The following is a 21733-nucleotide window of genomic DNA, read 5'->3' as shown; positions in this document are numbered from 1 at the left end:
AACGAAACGATTTTCATTCACAAGCTGTGAAACGTTTCGTCTTTCAGCTGCAATCCTGAGGATTTCTGCCACTGCTGGTAGACCGGTATGACCGTACGCTTCCGTACACCTGCAGATTCAGCTACTTCCTTTACACTATGGTCTTTGGCCACGCCCAAATGCAGGTATTTATAGACTCATAATTTTTGTGCAGCGCCATCTGCAGGAGACTGAGGTTACTACCACCTTAAACACGCAAGGTGACTGTTTAATTTGGTCTATGGAAGGTTATAATATATAATAGAAAACAAAAATTGTAAGTGTAATTTTGCTGGATCATTACTGCTGTTTCTGCAGGTCCTGTCGGTATCATTTACAATCAATTACAATCAATTACAATCAATTACAAGTCAACAATATAACATCAAATTGCATTTTACGTGGGTAATGGACATTTTTGCACTTACAATCAATTATACAAATATATCTATATATATATATCTATATATATATATATATATATATATATATATATATATATATATATATATATATATATACTTACAATCCAGAATGCCTCATATTGCACAAGTGGAGACGGGCAGATTATTCAACAAGACATAGATACTATATATTGCTATAAATAGATCATATTATTCTACATTGTTTATTATTATAATAACATTTTGTTCTATGTACATATCTCATAAAACATATCTACATTATTGTGGGTGTGGTTTGTGATGTTTTAATTGACACCATATAAGTTATTATGTACTAAAATAGCAACAATTATTAATATGAGTGATTCCAAACTTTTGAACAGTATTATAGAGTATATGTAACAAGCTGCACTCAAATACACAGTAATGCAGTTTATGATCAGTATCATTACAGTCATAATTAAAGCTGGTATCTCTGCAATGGTAAGTTTTATGGTATGTTAATGTAGAAAATTAGAAATAATAGAATTATGAGGTTAAACACAATAAAAACGCTCTTCTTGATGATGCAGGTTCTGCTTAATTGAGGCAGCTCTTTCTCACACACACACACACACACACACACACACACACACACACACACATATACACACGTACATAAACACACACAGGCCTTATTGGCACCTTGCTGACAGAGACACTGCGTCTGGAGAGACACAGGGGGACGAGGTCACCCAGCTTTGGCAGGTCCAGCCTTGGCTCTCTCCCACTCAGTGAGCTCACGGCCTTGGCAGGTCCCCCAGCCAGCCTGGGCTGCATGTGGCCGGCAAACCCCCCCCCCCCCCCCCATCCCGTCCGCGGCTCTCCGGATTACACACCTGCCTGGCACGAGCGCGCGGCCAGGGAGTGAGGCCGAGCTGGACTCGTCGCTGCCAGCTCCGCTGCCCTCGCTGGGCCCACTCTGATGTCAGCTGGCTGTGAAAGGCGAGGCCCCCGCGCTGACCAGAGACTGTGATTAAGCAGCAACTGGGAAGCGGCCAGTGCACTGGACCCAAGCCACGCCACCCTTGTCTGTGAGTGCCACCAAGCCAAGATTCACTCGCCGGGCTGCTGGGACCGGGCCTGCTGCGGCAGAAATCAGACCCAGAGTACACACACACACTGTGTGAGTCTGTGTGATTGGGGGGGGGGGGGGGGGAACTTGTGTGTTAGAAAGGCTAGGCAAGACTGGCAAGGAGTATTGCTAATATTCTCATTATTCCCATTCACTGATCAGATGTGTCCGGAACAGTCATTACAGGATTTTAACCTCTGCTATGATTATTATACAGAGAATAGTGTGTGTGATTATTGAATATTCCATTGTTTTCATATCAAAACATGTCATTAAATCATCTGTAATTTTCTTTATCTGCAATTATACACAATATAATTATGCACGTCTCTATTTGTATAGTGTATATAATTAACTAATCTACAATTATCCATAATAATAATAATCGATAATTCTTGAAATCTTTAATCACCTCTATTTGAATGCTTTTACAGCTTTATAATATCCATATAATAATCCATAAACACTGCATTTTATGTGCTGTTTGATTTCACTGCCACCTGCCCAGCAATGGTTCACTGCACTGACCATCAGTACAGCCTGAACGTGTGTCCGCTATATCCTTTATGATCACTTTTCATCCATATTCAGCAGCACTTCAAACTGATTGTCCATTACTTTTTCAGGCCTGAGTGGTCAATCAGTGTCTCTGCACCCCTGCTCCATGCATGCCCCCCCCAAAAAAGATTCACCCAAACAAAGTGGAGGAAAACAAAGACGGAGGCCGCTCCGCTCTTTAGGCAGAATCCGATGATGCATGAAGCTCGGACGGTGGCCAAGTCCACTCTGCTCGCTCTCTCTAATGCAGAGCTACTGCTGCAGCCTCAGTGCACACGAGAAGAGACACGCACTGGCTGCTGCTGCCGCTGGCCAACCAGCCGGCCTCTCCCAGCAGGGCCTCACCCACGCTGCAGCACTCTGAGATAGAGAGATATCTTTCCTTCTCCACAGATGGACACTTGTGGTGCACTTTGTGACATTGGCCGGTCAGCGCACACAAGTGTGCAGGACTGTAGAAAGTGGTCAGTCCTGGAGAAGCTTCAGAATGTGCTCACGACTGAAGTTCAGTCAGTCTGTAGAGTTTCATTAATAGACAATACAACTCTTTTATAGTTACATAATTACAGTTACACTACATGTCCAAATTTTTATGGACACCCCATCTAATGAATGCATTCAGCTATTTTAAGTTGCACACAGCTTGTCTAGTCCCTGTAGAGAAGAAGTACTGCCAATAGATTAGGACTCTCTGGAGCAGATCAACATCATGACCCTATTGGCTCCATGCTGCCTAATGCCAGGCGTGGGCTAGAGGGGTATAAAGCCCCCCAGCATTGAGGAGCTGTGGAGCAGTGGAAGAACTGTGTTCTCTGGAATGATGGTGGAGGAGCTCCATCCAATACTTTTGAATAGCATTAATTGGGGAGTTGGGGATGATAAGGTGGGGTAGTGATCACCCATCCAACATCCTAACGCTCTTGTCATTGAATGCAATCAAATTCTCACAGCAATTCTCCTCCAAAATGTAGTAGAAAGCCTTCATCCCTGGACAGTACCAAGACAGTAACTCAAACCTCCCCTTCCCCAAAAAAAAGAAAAGCAGCATAAAAACCTTTTTAATAACCTTGATTTCAGAGAAAACAATGAACGAGCAGGTGTCCCAATACTTTTGTTCTTTTAGTGCATGCATAAAAACTATATATCATTGTTGTTCCGGATAAAATTGTATCTCCATGTTTGCAGCTTTGACTTTTCTCCATAATGTGAATCTGGCAGTTGTTATTTATATTGTATCAGAATTTCATGACAAATGGACCAATAGAAATGCTCCAAAATTATTAGCAACATCAGTGTGATAATCAAAAAAAGGTATTGTTCTATTTGTATTATTAATTACAATAATATATAGTCAATACAATAAATAAAAATGAATTAGATGCATTAAAAAATCTAATCAAAAGCATGGTTTCTGCCCCTGCTGGATTATTTGTGCACTGCATGCACCAGAAAAATAAATACAGATTTTTAACATTTCTAAAGACTTTAAAATGACTTGAGTAAACTTTTAAAGGCAACTCAAAGTACAAGGGGTTAGACATGGCTCCACCGACCAGCACTGGCACTGTAAGTGAGCCAGAAGGCCTGAGCCATCATATTCAGAATGATATTCTGAAGGCAGAAGGCATTCAAAAATTTTATTAATCCACAAAAGTAACGGATGTGTCCCAGGTTTGGGCCGCAGTAAACTGGCTCTCTGTGATTGTCTGTCACAGGGAAGGCAGTGTTATTTCCCACTACTCTCACAATACGCACTAATTTATAATATTTTATATATTATAAATTATATATAAAAAATACGTGCACCTTTTATCCTTTATCCTTTATATTTTTATAACCCCCAAACTCTTTGAATGATGTTAGAACAATATAAACCAAATGTAACTATGAAGACATGTAGTCTGTTCCTAATTAACACAAAATATAAATATTAGCATATGTGAAATCTCATAATGAGAACAGCACCAGACAGGGAGTTGGCATCAATGCTTTTGTAAACTGATTAATTTTCTTCCTGACGTGTTGCCTGCAGTGTGATCTGGAGCAGCTCCATTCTGGGGCCTGGACTGAATTCTGATGTTCAGTGAGAGTTCTCTGTTCTGTACTGAAACAGCCGTGATTCAGGAGTCAGTCGTGTGTTCTGGCTGCTGATTGTTGTATTAGTGCAAGCTTCCAGAGAGCTCAGTGAGGTTTTATATGAGGACATAATAAAATGGAAATATGAGTGCAGGACAATTTCCTGTAGCTCAGTTGTTTTTTGTTATAGCTGATGTAAATTCGTACACTCTGTATAAAATGTTCTATACATTTTATAATAAACAATTGGCAGCAGAGGTACAAGCTGTTTACTTGTATAGTATTGCATTGTGTTGTATTGTACTATACTGTATCGTATCATATCATACTGTATTGTACCTTATTGTACTGTATCGTATCGTACTGTATCATATCATTTCGTATTGCACTACATTGTATTGTATTATACTGTATTGTATCATATCATATCATATCGTATCATACTATATTGTACTGTATTGTATTATACTGTATAGTATCATGCAGTATTGTATTTTGTTGTACTGTATCATATGGTATCATATTGTACTGTATCGTACCATATCGTATTGTACTGTATCGCATTGTATTATACTGTATTGTATCGTATCATATTGTATCATACTATATTGTACTGTACTGTATTGTATTGTATTGAATTGTACTGTATTGTATCATACTGTATTGTATTATACGGTATTGTATCATACTGTATTGTATTATACAGTATTGTATTGTGTTGTACTGTATCGTATGGTATCACATTATATCGTACTGTATCATTTCATATCATATTGTATTGTATTATACTGTATCGCATCAAATCATATTGTATCGTATCGTATCATATTGTACTGTATGGTATTGTATCTTATCATACAGTATTGTATTGTATTGTATTGTACTGTATGATATGGTATGATATGGTATCATATTGTACTGTATCATATCGTATTGCGTGGTATCATATCATATTGTACTGTATCATATCGTTTCTTATTGTATCATATATCATACTATATCGTATCAGATTGTATCACACTGTATAGTATTATACAGTATTGTATTGTGTTTTGCTGTATCGTATGGTATCACATTATATCGTACTGTATCATTTCATATCATATTGTATTGTATTATACTGTATCGCATCAAATCATATTGTATCGTATCGTATCATATTGTACTGTATGGTATTGTATCTTATCATACAGTATTGTATTGTATTGTATTGTACTGTATGATATGGTATGATATGGTATCATATTGTACTGTATCATATCGTATTGCGTGGTATCATATCATATTGTACTGTATCATATCGTTTCTTATTGTATCATATATCATACTATATCGTATCAGATTGTATCACACTGTATAGTATTATACAGTATTGTATTGTGTTTTGCTGTATCGTATGGTATCACATTATATCGTACTGTATCATTTCATATCATATTGTATTGTATTATACAGCATTGTATCGCACTGTACTGTATCATATGGTATCATATCATATCATATTGTACTTTATCATGTTGTTATTTATCATATATCATATCATATATACCGTATTGTATCATATCATATCATACTGTATTGTACTGTATTCTCTGCATATTACACACTTACTGAATATGAAATTATACCATTCTCAAGAGTTTGTGCAAGTTTCCCTCCAACGATCCGGCCTCAGCTTGAACCCCTGAAGCACCCCAGGGCTCTGACACTGAGCCACAGTGCTAGCAGTCATCTGCTCATGTCTTCACTCCACACATCCTCTCACCTCTAAAAATGCCTCTCACCCACACTGGGCGGCCTACATGCACTATTCATGAGATCTGTAACAGGGGAGTTTATTCTCCCAACAGAAGAACAGGATTCATCCCAGATATGAGTGTGTGTGTGTGTGTGTGTGGGAGGGGTCAAAGGTCAGGAGAGATGGTAGAGGAGGGTGTAGGGTGGCTACCCCTATCCCCTATCCCTGCCTGCAGCACTGAATGCACCGTCGACCCGCTTTCTCATTTCAAGTGGAAAAACAAACTAATTACGTGGAAATATGATAATGTATTGCGCTGGGGGAGTCGCCGGCTCCTCTCATTAGGGCACTTGTGCAACCTCACTTGTTTCCTTGCACTACATTCGCCCCCCGCCACCCCTCGCTACCCCTCACTACCCCTCGCCCTCTCTCTCTCTCTCTCTCTCTCCACTCAGCTAATGTGCGTTATTTCTCCCAGGGAGTACTGCCCTTTCACGAGTCATGAACATTAGTGACCAGTCTGGGGCACTTTGCATCAAAGTCTGCCTCATTTGCATAATCACAGGATTGCTCCCCTCCTCGCCTGCAGTGAAGGTCATGTCCCATGATTCCGCTGGAGATCATACCCCCTCCTTCTCTTTCTCAAGACTCCTTACACACACTCAAAGATCCCTAGTGTCCCAAGCATGGTACCTGAGGGAAGGCCACGAGTGACCCCTTTCCGGACTCACTCCTCAAATTAACCCTCAGTTCCTCCGCCCCGGTATCAAGAGCCTCATCAGTCCTCATCGCATCCGACAGTTCTTCAGTGCTCGACTGAAAGAAAGGCCACTGACGGTTAACCCCACCACCAAACTGCTGAACTTCTCCTCTTGCAAGTTTCAGAACGTTCTCCAGCATTTCCTGCAGAAACCGAGAAGCAAAACTTTGATCACGAGGTGCAGCTAGCTGGCGACGGCTGCCGCTGGGCTTCAGGGTCAGACGGCGTGCCAACATTGCAAATTCCGCCACTGTTGATTGGATGCGTTAATAAAGGATATCACTTTATTTGAGCCTGCGATAGTGAGGTGTTAAAGTCACATCCTCATCCTCCTCCTCGTGTGTGTGGTGCTGCTGTAACATCAGACCGTACCTGTTAATTAAAGGAGAGCTCTGTGCCAGTTGTCACTGCTGTGATGAGAGAGGAACTTTCCACTCCGTCTTCAAAGTCCCCTCAGATGCTCATCCTCACTTCCTATGAGTATCATACTGAGCCCGTTTTAACCTCTAAAAGGAACACTCCAGCACTTCTCAACCAAATCTCTACACTATGAGGAAGGACAAAAGTAACAGGACACCTGCTTAGTCATTTTATTTATTTCATATTTTTTTAAAAAAGCGGGTCCTGCTTTTGTTGGAGTTACTGTCTCTACTGTCCAGAGAAGAAGACTTCAGATTTTGAAGGAGAATTGCTGTGAGCATTTGATTGCATTCTACAACAAAAGTGTTAGTGAGGTCAGGATGTTGGATGATGATCCCCACCCCACCTCACCCCCAACTCCACAACTCATTCCAGAGAGCACAGTTCTTCCACTGCTCCACAGCTCAGCGTCGGCCCGTTGGCATCTATCATAAGGTGAATTGTCCTAAAGTGGGACGCCTAAGCTTTTTTTTTAGTGTAGTTCTTTCTCAAATAAACAAAAGTTAAAGAAACTGTGATGGCATTCTGTGGTGGCACTTGGGATCTGGAGCACCAAGACTAACGTTAGCAACAGATCCTTTAAGTTCTGTATGTTGTGAAGGGAAGGGAAATTTACTCAGAACTGGGTTTTTATGGAGTGGAATTACACAGCTCTAGACCGGCCCTACGGTCTAACTGCTGCTTATTAAGTGTAAGGAGGTCATCAGTTCAAATCCCAGCAAGGCCTCAGTGCCCTGTTGTCAAAAGCCTTCCTCCCAGTCTGGGAAGGTCATGTGATAAGGGGCGCTCTAACCTGTTTACAGTACAAATTGCTTCTAAGATGCAGATTTACATTCATATTAAACATTAAAAACACTAAATGATAAATAATAAATGAACTCAAATGGGCGTCTATATTTCACACATAGAAAAAGAATGCATTTAGTCATGCACATTATTCAACAATAATAATAATAAAAATAATAATTGTATCAAATGAATCTTCAAGTTAATAAGGTAAATGAACCACAGTTTGGTCATCTTTACAATGCTTCAGTCCACCTGTTGTTCCAAGCCTTCTCCTCTGGTCCAGTGGGCCTGCGATGGAATCGAGGGGGGACGGAGGGGATGGATGGACTCAGAGCCGGAGAAAAGTTAAAGGCCCGACTGTGACAGGTGCTCCGGGCCTAGGCGGGCACTCGGCCAGCGCAGTGGCACGCTTTCCCTCTCCTAAAGTCTGAATGTGAAAGGGTAGCAGTCAGAATGCATCAGCAGTGAGTGGTCACTTCAGATGGGATTAAAGCTAAAGCCTGCTGCAGTTCCTGGCATCCTCTCAACTCACTGACAGCGTCAAACGAATTCACACAGATGAAAAGTCAGAACCAGGCGACTGTAAAACTTTCTCAAGTACAGCGAGGCCTTCGAAAAAAACCACACGTACGCTTATGGAAAAATGTGCGCGCCTAAAAAACGGGGTTCTTAAAAAGTCTTTAGTTAAGCTGATTAAATTGAGGTCTTTGTCTAGTTTAATGGCTCCAGTTCAAATACAGGGGAGGTGGTTGTTATCTAGTGGCTCTATATTCAAAAAAAGAGTGTATCTATATATACGTATATATAAATATAAATATAGATAAATATATATTGTTCTTTAGATCATTTTAATCATAAGGTTATAATTTTGATCATATGTTCCTTGTAGCTTCTTGCAGTGGTGCTCAGCGGTTTGAGCTCCGGGCTGTTGATGACAGGGTTGTGGGTTTGATACCCACAACCCAGGAAGCTGTCACTGTTGGGCCCTTGAGCAAGGCCCTTCAACCTCTCTGCTCCCCAGGTGCTGGAGTTGGCTGCCCACCACTCTGGGTGGGTGTGTGCTCACTGCCCCTAGTTCACTAGTGTGTGTGTGTGTGTGTGTGTGTGTGTGTGTGTGTGTATGTGTGTGTGTGTGTGTGTGTGTGTGTTCACCAAATGGTCACCCAGCCCGACCTGCTGAAAGATTGTCTGCTGAGATCCCCTCTACCTGCGTCAGACCAGCTGCCACCTACCAGTCCAACCACCACCACCCATGCCAGACCAGCGGCACACCCTCCTACCACTGCTACCTGTCTAATGACCATGTTAAACCTAAATGGACTCTAAACTATCTGCCACTATTACTATCACCACTATTACCCATAATTACTCTGACCATCACTGCCATGACTATATTAAGTTATTCTACACCATGATTATTATATTATGATTATGATTATGATCAGAGCAGTTCAACAGTTTAGATGGTTTGGTGACTTTTATCAATAATTAATAAATAGTTCTGATCAGAGGAGGACGGGTTGGGTCCCCTTGTGAGTCTTGGTTCCTCCCAAGGTTTCTTCCTCCAGCTCTGAGGGAGGTTCTCCTTGCCACTGTCTCTGTTGAGGCTCACTGGGGGTCTTGGATCCTTCATGTCTTCTTACGTTATTTCTTCTTTTCTGTCTTTTATTAATTACTAATTATGTAAATCTGCAGTCTGAATGTGTAGAGTAGAACTGATCAGTGCATCCGACAATAAAAGACCCTTTGTGCTTCTTTAATACAGTGATAGAAAACAAGAAACCACAGAAAACCTTTCAGTTTCATAAGTTTCATATTCTGACCCATTCTTCCAGACTGGGACAAGATTTTAATGAGTTAAAAGTGGCTCTAATTTAGCTGGACTAGTTTGGGACTGTCTTCCTAAACTGATAATTCTTCTTCTTATATATTTAATGTGTAGATTTTTATTTCTTATCTCCACTTTTTATTTAATATTTTATTTCAAATTGTTTTATTTATTTATTTGAGGAGGACGGGTCTGGTTCCTTGCCACTGTCGCTGTTGGCTGCTCACTGTGGGTCTTGGATCCTTCATGTCTTACATTATTTCTTTTTTTTCTGTCTTTTATTAATTACTAATTATGTAAAGCTGCTTTGTGACAACAACAGTTATAAAAAGTTACACAAATAAATTTGACTTGACTTGACGTGCACCTTTATCTTTTTAGTGGTCTTCAGGTCTTGCTTGGTCTCAGAATGCAGGGGTTGTGTAATGGTCTTATATTCATTTTCATGTTGAACTTCTTTCAATTTCTTTTCATTTAAAAGGCCTCCTCCTTCACTAGTTTATGTGCTCTACTTTTTTCGAAACCTGCTTGTTTGGAGTAAACAGAGGACCAGAAGCTTCCGCTCAGGCTCCTAGAAAGCTGATGAGTGCTCCTCTGACCTTTCACCTTCCTGCCCTGCTGTCCGGCCCTCCTCCACTGCTTCTTCTGACAGCTCTAACTACTAACAACTATAGCTGTGTCTCAAACTGTCCCCTATTCACTACCTAGTGCCCTACTTTGGGGTTCAGCCTTTTTGTAGTGTTGTCCGAAAACATAGTGCAGACTTTTCAGTGCACTTTAACAATCCCACAATGCACTGTAATATAAAGTATACAGATACTGCGCACTAAATGGACATGGACTACCCATAATCCATTGCACCATTTGTTTTAAAGATTTGCAGGCAGCTTCTCTGAGGAAGACCAACGTTCAGATTGACAGAACGTTCACTACCTTCAAATTCTGCTCCCTATAATAGTACTCAAAGTATTGACATTCACTCTTCAGGTAGAAGTGGGTGGAGATACGAGGGTTTAAAAGACTTCTATAGAAGCTGAAGTATCAACTGAAGCTTTTTACTCCAGTAAAAGTGTAAAAGTACTGGTTTCAGAACGACTTCAAGTAGAAAAGTAAAAGTAATGGAAGGAGAACAAAGGCTGAAAGCTTAGGCCGCGCCACAGGGGTCTATAGTGCACTACACCCCCCCCCCCTCCTCCCCAAAACCCCATTTCTCTAAAAGTCATAATGAGGAGAATGATCTATTAAAATGTTGATGTTAAAAATGTTGGGCTGCACTAGGCTCCTGTTTCAGCTGCAGATCTGCCCATTGAAAATGAAGCATTTCAGTAATATCAGCTCTATTAAAGGATCGTCTCTGTGCTCTACTGAGCAGTCATACAGAGCTCTCCACAGCTGGGGTCTCAGCCACTGCTGGTAGACCCGTATGACCGTAAGCTTCCACACACATCAGTAACTGAATCTGCTTTGAGACCATTTTCCACACAGCCAATGAGTCGCTCACTACACTGCACCACCTCTTCTCCATCTATGAATCCCGTCACACACCCTGCAGGTATTTATATCCCCGTCATCCTTGTGCAGCGCCATCTGCAGGTGGCGAAAGTTACTACCACCTTTCACACGCAGGGTGGCTGTTTGTCCAGGGAGATTAGGTGCCGTTGTTAAGAGACACGTTAAAGGAAGAGAGTTAACCGATGTGAGGAAGTGATGGAACAGAGCATCAGGGCTGAGGATAAAGCGCTGTGATATCAGTCTCACAGACTGACGACGACTCTGTCAGGGACACCTTGAAAGTGGGAGAGTGAGGGGAAGCTGGTTCGAGGCGGGAGCTCCGCCAGTGCAGGAAACTAATGTCAGTGTTTTGTGTCAGCGTCTCGTTAAAACACGCCTCAACACATTCCTGATTGGATGCAACACTGGATTAATTAGAAGTGACAGGCCGGCGCCATCAGCCCTGCCTGCTCCACCCCCCCACCCCCCCACCCCGAATCTGTTACTTACTGCACTGACTCAGTCTGCCTGATGAATGTGTGTGTGAGTGTGTGTATGAGTGTGTGTGTGTTTCTCAGTGTGTGTACAGTTTTGTGTGCATTTACCAAGAATCAAAGCAGCTGTGTTTACTGAGTAAACTTTATTTTTATTCAGTGTGTGTGTGTGTGTTTCTTAGTGTGTATGTGTGTGTGTCTTTCTCTGTTTTTTCTGAGTGTGTTTCTCAGTGGCTGAACCATTCTGACCTCTGCTGACCTCTTTCTAACTCTCTCTGACCCCTTCTGATTCCGACTGTTTCTGACTCCTCATGACTCCTACTGATTCATACTGATTCTTCCTGACCCCCTTTGACTCCTACTGATTCCTTCTGACACCCATTGACTTTTTCTAACTCCCTCTGACCCCTTCTGATTCCTACTGATTCCAACGAACTGTTTCTGACTCCTCATGACTCCTACTGATTCCTACTGACTCTTCCTGACCCCTTTTGACTCCTGATGATTCCTTCTGACCCCTATTGACTCTTTTTAACTCCCTCTGACCCCTTCTTCGTCCATCTAACTGTTTCTGACTCCTCATAACTCCTATTGATTCATACTGACTCTTCCTGACTCCTACTGACCCCTTCTGACTCCTACTGATTCTTACTGACTCTTTCCATTCTCCATTTGACCCCTTATGTGTGTGTGTTTCTCAGTGTGTTTACCCAGATGTTGCTAGTTAGGTTCCTCCACCTCATCCAGCTCAAAGAGCATTGGCTGTTACATTGCATCTTCAGTGATGATCACCTGATTTTTGTTTCTACATGAATGAATATCGCTACTTCTCCATCTCCTCCATATTGACGCTACTAGACATCCTAAAGAGATTCTAATCCCTGAATAATTCTGCATTTCTGTAATATTTCTGTATAGTTTAGCTCCGCCCCTTTATCCTACATTAGTCTAGCTCCTCCTGTTCAGCCTACAGCAGTATAGCTCTGACCATTCGGCCTAAAGTAGCTTAGGCCATTCATCATGGGGCCATTTACAAAAATTTATTTATTGGAGCATTTCTATTGGTCTATGTCCATTCATCATGATGTAAAAAAAAACAACAACAAAAAAACCCAGCAAAAATACTAAATAAGATAAAAACCTAATGGGACAAATATTCTGAACTGTCCAAATCAATAATCAGTTCAGTTCAGAACTGTCACTCAGACCAGGAGGACTGACCAGTGGCCAGTGATTTTAAGGTATGTGACTGTATTTGGATGTATTTCTGTATTGTGAACACTGGAAGGCGATTGTGTGGCCATGCAGGTTATTATGATTATTTTCTGCTCTTGAGTATGTAAATGAGTAAATGTCAACCGCTTGTGGTCCGCAGGTGGGCCGAAAGTGTTCTATTCGCTTCTATTAGCAGAAGATAGCCCCACCTGTGTGTACAGAAGTCCCTGTGGTCAGTGAGTAATACACCTGTGTGATAAGTCTTTCTGTGTTTAGGGGATAATGTACTACAGCAGCAGTTTTCACAGTGTAACATCCTAATATGGCCACCCTAAACTAAAGAAAGCTGATCTGGGCCAGAACAGGGCCAGGAAGCCCAGTGCAGATTTACTGAGCTCGTCCGTGGATGGAATTGCCATTAGCGGAAAACAGAGCTCGAACTAGGGCGTATCAACAAGGCTTGTTTTCTTTGCTGGATGTGCTATATCACTTGCTCTCTCTGGGGTCAGTGAAATGTATGTGCAAAAGCTCAAAAACACCTCTGGCCAAAGCCTGGTCCAAACCCAGACAGGAACAACACACAGGGTAATCTGACAAAAAGCCAACCAGCACGGCCGACCGACCCTCAAACCCCTGCTGAAAAATCCAATCCAGCTGCTTTTCAGAGGGTCTGAGCTAGTCTGTGATGGTACAGTTGGTTGATGGTAAAGGTGGCTGAGCAGGTATTGTGGTGTTGATTACATTCAGGTGTTGTGAGGTATTGATTACATTCCAAGCCAAGGGTGTTAGTGAGGTCAGGATGTTGAATGATCACTACCCCACCCCATCCCCAACTCCCCAACTCAACCCATTCAAAAGTACTGGATGGAGCTCCTCCTCCACCATCATTCCAGAGAACACAGTTCTTCCACTGCTCCACAGCTCCTCAATGCTGGGGGGCTTTATACCCCTCTAGCCCACACCTGGCATTAGGCAGCATGGAGCCAATAGGGTCATGATGTTGATCTGCTCCAGAGAGTCCTATTCTATTGGCAGTACTTCTTCTCTACAGGTACTAGACAAGCTGTGTGTGTGCATTTGCACATCAGTGTCAGCAATGGGTGCAACTTAAAGTAGCTGAATGCATTCAGCTGGACCCAGTTCTAGGAATGCAAAAAGTTCTTTGTGGTTCTTCTTTTTTTGTGAGTTCTTTACAGAACCAACAACACACTATATGGACAAAAGTATTGGGACACCTACACATTCCACCTACAGGAGCTTATATATGACGTCCTGTTCTAAACCCATAGGCTGTATTAATCTGGAGCTGGTCCCCCTTTAACAGCAGCTCTACCAGCAGCTGCAGCAGGTCTGGAGCTCTGCAGTTACTGAGTCAGTTGGAGGCTTTTCTGCACTCTGCTCTGAGCTCAGCACTCGGCCCTGACCCCGCTCTGTAACTTTACGTGGTCTGACAGACACTCTGTGGACACTGAGCTGCTCTCTGTGAGCTGTTCCTCCTAAACTCTTCCACTGTTCAATAATAACACCACTCACAGCTGATGGAGGAAGATCTAGGAGGGAGGAGATTTCACCAGCTGACTTGTTGTTGGTGCAGCGGTGTCTCCTATTACATACAGAACCACGCTGGAGTTCAGTGAGCTCTTTAGAACCTCCCGTTCTTTCACCAATGTGTGACCTTAATTCAGTGATTAAGAGGTGTGTCCCAGTACTTTTGTCCATTTAGTGTAGTTTATAGTGGCACCAATGCAAAACTGAGGTTTCCTGGGACAGAGAGAGAGAGAGAGAGAGAGAGAGAGAGAGAGAGAGAGTAGACAGTGCAGGAGCTTTATCAGGCTCCACTCAGCAGGGGGGAACAGGCCTTTGTCTCAAAGGTCAACCAAAGGTGAGAGACAGGCCCTGTGTGTGTGTGTGTGTGTGTGTGTGTGTGTGTGTTAGTGTGTTGGGGGTTGAGACTATGTATGTGTTCATGCATGTTGTAGGGTGTGTGTATATGTGTGTGTTTTGGACTGGAGTGTGTGTATATGAGAGTAGTGTATGCATGTGTGTGTGTGTGTGTATGTGTGTGTGTTACAGCTCTTTGTGTTTGTGAAGCCCTTTCTCTTCATTTCCCCCACATGGAGCACCCACTTCCTTCCAGGAAGCCCTGAATGCCATAAAACATCAAAGTCTCCAGCACACACACACACACACACACACACACACATTTGTATATATATATATATATATATATGCACACACACTTAACTAACAGATCTGCCTTTCATTTTGGAATAATGGAAAATACTCTCTCTCTCTCTCGCTCGCCCGCTCTCTCTCTCCGAGCGGTGGGGTCTGAGGCATGCCCCCTTTAGGGAATAAGAACATCTGGGTTTGTGAGTGCGGCAACAGAGGAGTAAAACTCTTGGAAGTGCTCTGCACATTTCCTGTGTTTGGAGGTCTTACTTTTGCTCCCTCTCTCTCTCTCTCTCTCTCTCTCTCTCTCTCTCTCTCTCTCTCTCTCTCTCTCTCTCTCTCCTACTGCACTCAGGCAGTGGGGCCGTCTCTAACAGACGTGTCAACCTTCCTTCTTTTGTCTGCTTGATCTTTCTCCCTCTCTTTGTTTGCTCTCCTTTGTGATGAGCCATGGAGGTCCTGTTGGGCTGAAGGTTGGCTGCACTCTCTCAGGAAGCCCGAGCCGCTGAGGTTCCTCCACTGTTTTCTCAAAACACGCTGCAGAGAAGGCCAGAGGACGAGACTCCGCTGAAGCAGGTATGTCATGAAGCCTCCATGCCTTCTCCTTGACAGCGGTTTATGGGTTTGCGTCTTTGCGTCTCTTGGTTTCTGATGTTCCTGATTTATCTGTACATGTTTACCAGCCTGAAAGTGTCTACAGGTGTAGATCTTCCACACAAAATGTTTGTGGACACCCCTTCTAATGATTGCATATAGCTACTTTAAGTTGGACCTGTTGCTGACACGGATGTGCAAATGCACACGCACAGCTTGTCTAGTCCCCGAAGATAAGTACTGCCAATAGAATAAGACTCTCTGGAGCAGATCAACATCATGAACCTACAGAACCTACCTGCAGATCAACATGCTGTGGAGCAGTGGAAGAACTGTGTTCTCTGGAATGATGGTGATTATCATCAACATCCTGACCTCACTAACGCTCCTGTCGCTGAGTGCAATTAAATCCTCACAGCAATGTTCCTCCAGTAGAAAGTCTTCTTCTCTGGACGGTAGAGACAGTTACTCCAACAAACGCAGGAGAAACTCGTTTAATACCCATGATTAAGTGGGTGTCCCAATACTTTTGTCAATTTAGTTTATCTAATAATCATTGTTAAACTCTTAATGCTTTGCCTTCAAAGCCTACTATTGACACCACATGCTTTGGATTTTCCTAGAATGACTCATTAGAAACAGCCAAAGCACCCATTCATTTCCAGCCTGCTGTGAGGTTCTAGGTACGTAGAGTATGTAGCACCTGTGGCTCTTGCTGCTGGAGCATCTGGTGGAATAGGCACTTCACACGTTCTGTGATTTCATTCCAAGCTGTCTAGACACAGGATCCATTAACCCTGCTCCACTTCCCATAGTGCTGAGCAACCCTGTTCAATAACCACATTGTTTTCTTCTCAGGTTCTGATGAGACACAGATGGAGTCCTTGACGAGTTTCTGAAGGAGGACATGTTTCTTCTGTCTCTGCTGCTCTCTCCAGCTCCACTTCTCGTGTTTACAAAGCGGCTAAACAACCGATCAGCAGAACAGATGGCGGTGACGGACTTCTTATGGACACTGGTCACCTTAAGCCAAATCCTACGCCTGGGCCAGGCTGAGAGTGTGGTGAGAGTGAATTCTGGACTGCAGGTGATCAGAGGGCAGAGTGTGTCTGTAACTGCAGAAGAGCTTCAGTTCAGCACTGATGAAAGCTCAGAGGCCTGCAAAGTGGAGGTGGTGCTCAACGAGCCGGCGACACAAAGGGTGGGGAGGCTCACCCCACAGGTAAATGCCACGTCCTACTGATTTACACTGATCAACGTGTAGCACTCTCAAAGAGCCTCAATAAAACAATACACCATATATAGCCATAACATTAAAACCACTAAAAGGAGTAGCGAATATCATTGATGGTCTGGTTCCAGTGGCTCCTGTCTAGAGGTGGATCTACATATTAGGCAGTGAGTGAACAGTCAGTTCTTGAAGGTGATGAAGGTGATGGAGGAAAATGGACAAGCATAAGAATCTGAGACACTTTGACCAAGAAGAACCAATCTAGTGATGTTCTAGACCCCTAGATCAGAACATCTCCAGAACATCAGGCAGGTTTTGTAGGGTGTTCTTGGTATGCTGTGGTCAGTACAAGGAATGGCAGCCGAAGGGCATGGGCATTCATGGATACTCATAGCTCCCACCTCCCAACTTCCTGGACTTAAAGGATCTGCTGCTAACATTAGTCTTGGTGACCGATACCACAGCAGGACACCTTCAAAGGTCTTGATGGGTCAGAGCTATTTTGGTGGCACAAGGGGACTTAGAGAGGTGGTTTTAATGAGTCATTAAATTGAGTCATTTCTATCATTTGTAATGATGCTGTTTTATGTTTTAGGTGTTTGACTGCCACTTCCTTCCTGAGGAGGTGAAATATGTCCATAATGGCAGCCCCTTACTGGAAGAGGACGCAGTCATGCTGAGGGTCTACAGGTAGGGGGTTTACTGTAGACGTTTACTGCACACATCAGGTATCATGTAGCTGCAGATTTACAGCCTGTCTGATTTCCTCCAGGTTCACAGATTCCGAGACGTTCACTGAGACGTTCCAGCTCAAGGTGAAGGTGGTGGGACCCCAGAAGAGTCTGATAGAGTTTGGGAGCGTTCCTCTGGTGGTTCCAGAGTTTTATGGCCTGTCCGATGCCATCAACAGCAGTGTGCTGACCTTCAGAACTCAGCCCAGCGTGATCTGCACTGTGCGCCTCCTCAGCTCTGAGATAAATGTCCCGATGCTGGGTCAGGTGGTTACAGAGGATCCTGCCCAGAGAGACCAGGCCTCTGAGCCCATCGCTGGGCCGAGGAAAGGTAGTGCAGCACTGACTCTGTGTGTGATTTAAATGTCTTTATTGTTTATATTCATTAAAATGCACGATATTCTATGTCTGTGTACTGCTGCAGTTGTTGTTACATGCCCCGTTCTAGTGTTTAAGGCTTTAGGGGGTAATAATAGAGCATATTATTGCCAATGGAAGCAAGGACAGAGGAGGCCAGTGTACTTCCAGAGCTGAGTATACTAGAAATAGCAACGTGACAATATTTAAAAGGAGGCCAGGTCATTTGTACCCTAATAAAAGTCCAAATAATAAAACACTGACATGCCAAAAGTCATGGGATAGGAAATATGTAAATTGATTATCAACTGAGTACCGATTGTTTTGGGCTTGTTTTGAAGCCATGGACCCCAGTTGTCAACAAGACACCGTGCAGGCTGGGGGTGGTTCCATTCTGGTGTGGGGTGTATTCATCATCATGGAATAGGTTGGGTCCAGTGGTTACCCTTAATGGACTTCATGTACTCCCCACTATGGTGGGATGTTCCAGGAGGATACTGCACTGTGCCATTGGGCCCAAGTTTCTGGAGAGTTCCTATGAATGGTGTGGCCTGCATGTTCGCCCAACATGAGCCCAATCCAGCATTTTTGGGATGTGGTGGATGGGTCCATTCGCGCCTGAGACGCCTCCAGACGTCTTCCATCCATTTGCGGAATCAATGTCCAATGACTATTGGCATGTCAGTTCACATGCAGGTTGGTGTGGTGCAACAGAGAACAGCACTACCTGCAAGTAAGCTGGGGTTCGAGAATTAAGTATAGCCTATTTAGTTTGATCATTTTAGTCTAAGGCCTGGACCAGTAGTCCACATCTGGATAGATGTGTCTCTATCCATCTGTTTTAGGCATCAGTAGTAAAGTCCAACAGTTGAAGGACAGGTACCACAGTGAAATTTATACTTCAGTACTTTCCCTGAGCTTGCCGTTGTTTTTTTGTTCTCATCAAGGTCGGCAGACGGCTATATCCTGCCCTGGAAATCAGGCGTGTGTCCATAACACCAGAGAAGTACAGTTCCTGAAGACCAGCTGCAGTGAGTTCCTCACCTCAGGCCTGAAGTATCAACACCTCAGTCCTCCTTCCCCAGAGATCGACTACGTGCCGATTAGAGTGGAGCTCAGGGACCAAATGACCCGAGCCCTCCTCGAGGTAAAAGGCAAGACAAGACGAGTTCATACTCTCTACTACACTCTTACCAATGAAGGGTCTTCAAAGGGGTCTTTGAACATTGCCATAAAAGAACCGCTTTTGGTTCCTTAAGGAACAGTGGGCCTCATTCACCAATAGCTTTTCTTAAATTTCCTTTAATTTTCCTAAAAGAAAGTCTTCAGATTCATGAATTGTTCACAATTATACTAATGCCTTATATGGACAAAAGTATTGGGACACCTGCTCATTCATTGTTTCTTCTAAAATCAAGGGTATTGTAAGAGTTGATCCTGCTTTTGTTGGAGTAACTGTCTCTACTGTCCAAAGAAGAAGACTTTCCACTACGCTTTTCTACTTTTTTAGTGAGAATTTGATTGCATTCAACGACAAAAGCATTAGTGAGGCATGCTAATTCCAGAGAACACAGTTCTTCCACTGCTCCACAGCTCAATGCTGGGGGCTTTGTACACCTCTAGCCCACGCCTGGCATTAGACAGCATTGTGCCAATAGGTTCATGATGTTGATCTGCTCCAGAGAGTCCTATTCTATTGGCAGTACTTCTCTACAGGGACTAGACAAGCTGTGTGTGTGCATTTGCACATCTGTGTCAGAAATGGGTGCAGCCTAAAGTAGCTGAACGCATTCATTAGAAGGGGTGTCCACAAACATTTGGACAAATAGTGTAGTGTAGGAATTCACTCAGTGCTTATTTTTAAGAGTGTATAAGAGAACCCATTTCCAGTCTTGATGCTCATTGACTAGCCTTTTCAATCTTCCTCCCTCTCTCACTCGCTGGTCAGGCGGAGAGCGTCTGGCTCCCAGTGTTGATTCATGGTGCTATGCAAAACCAGCCTCCCCACGCTGCCTTCATGTCCATGTTCATCCTGGAGGTGGACCAGTTCATCCTGACCCCTATGACCACGGCCGCCCTGGATGCCAAAGACGATGAGACCCCTCAGGCCCGGCTGGTCTTTAAAGTCACCAAACCACCAGCAGAAGGTTACATCACACACCTGGAAGATCACACCAAGCCTGTGTCCTCCTTCTCCTGGCAGGACCTGAATGAGATGAAGATTGCCTACCAGCCTCCAAACAGCAGCCACGTCAGCAGACGTAACTATGAGGTAAGCAAAAGGGTCACCTTGGTACTTATTGGTGACCCTGTTCCTTGTGGCAGACCAGGGTTCAACTCCCCAGCATGGCAAACTGACCGGCCCTGACCAATGTGGTGCCCTAGGCAAGATTTTGGTTGGTGCCCCTTGCATTATCAATCATATATATATATATATATATATATATATATATATACATAGGTGGATTAGTAAATGAAGAAGGGCCAACACTGGCTAGATAACTAGACTCAGATGCCAATAAAAATGTTTGTCCGGTTTCTTTTTGCCCTCTCTCGCCCTCTTATTTTCGTTTTTTCTCTCCTGGCCACTAGAGGGCTTCAGCCTTTTTGGGCCTTTTTGCGTTATCTGTATACGTTAATCTGCATATTTTCGTTGATTGTACAGTTTGAAAAAAAAAGGCTGCTCTGTGCACTGGCATCAAACAGCCCAGCTGGTTTCAGAGTCTGACCAAACAGGCTGCAGGTCAAATGTTATCTGAAAGTCATCCATATTCATTTCTCGTTTTGTATCCAGAGCGACTTACAAAAGAGCGTCTGCTAAATGCCTTAAATGTAAATATTAAATGTATTAAAGCACAAATATAAAACAACTAGCAGTTTGTGTGCATAAATCTTGCCGTTACTTAGCAACGCATCACTCGTTACTTGGCAACGCGTCAGGAGTAATACAAATTTGTGTGAAAAAGCAGTTAGAACGCTTCTCAACCAATCAGATTGTAAGGTCAGAACTACCTGTTATATAATAACAAATAAAAAATTGTATAAGTTAGATTTGTTTGGATAGCCTTGCCCCTAGCATTTGCCTATACCGCCTATGCGATGGGCCGGCTCTGGCTCTACACCAATAATAGTTCATGTGTGAGACTGCTAGCTGTACTTTCTCCACCCTGGTGAACATGATTCACATATAAGAGCTCTGGATAAGAGCGTGACGGGAACTGAAAAGGTGATCGGGAGCATGATGTAATTGTGTTGTAGCCAGATGTTTCCTGATTGAGTCACAATTTCAGAATTTAATTATATATTTTTGTAATTTAATAATGATTCTTAAGAAAAAGAATGACATTTACATTTTAAAAAATGATATAAAACATATATATTTATTCTTTTGAATAATATAAATAATATATAGAATACATTTAATATCATTTTAAAAACTACTTTAAAACTATTAATAATTTTCTGTTTTTAATGTATTAAATAATATAAATATAATATATAATATTAGACTCACATGAGGGATGTTTTAATGAACACAGTGATGGAAAAAACATGTTTTTTTTAAGGAATTATTAGTTATTAATTATTAGTATTGATTTGTTGCTGTAATCTCTGACTTACAGGTTGAGTTTCAGGCTGTTGACAGCTTCTTTGCAACCAGTCCTCCTATTATGGTTCACATCTCTATCCGCGCAGCAGAAACCAACGCTCCTCGAGTCTCCTGGAATCTGGGTATGTGGAGC

General features: G+C 42.9%; 1 protein-coding gene across 1 annotated transcript in view; it reads left to right on the top strand.

The window, feature by feature from the left end:
• Positions 1-15627: 15627 nt before the first annotated feature.
• Positions 15628-21733, top strand: part of frem1b (Fras1 related extracellular matrix 1b) — a 37319-nt gene continuing 31213 nt past the window's right edge. The window contains exons 1-7 of the mRNA XM_072660752.1: positions 15628-15653; positions 16530-16893; positions 17498-17592; positions 17675-17964; positions 18938-19137; positions 19939-20262; positions 21614-21722. Of these exons, the coding sequence (XP_072516853.1) occupies positions 16579-16893; positions 17498-17592; positions 17675-17964; positions 18938-19137; positions 19939-20262; positions 21614-21722 (1333 nt within the window). The 5' untranslated portion in view covers positions 15628-15653; positions 16530-16578. The remainder of the gene's footprint in view (positions 15654-16529; positions 16894-17497; positions 17593-17674; positions 17965-18937; positions 19138-19938; positions 20263-21613; positions 21723-21733) is intronic.

The sequence above is a fragment of the Salminus brasiliensis genome, chromosome 17, assembly GCF_030463535.1.
Source record: "Salminus brasiliensis chromosome 17, fSalBra1.hap2, whole genome shotgun sequence".
Taxonomy (NCBI): Eukaryota; Metazoa; Chordata; class Actinopteri; order Characiformes; family Bryconidae; genus Salminus; species Salminus brasiliensis.
The sequence above is the reverse complement of the archived record's forward strand: the minus strand, read 5'-3'. Positions and strand labels throughout refer to the sequence as shown.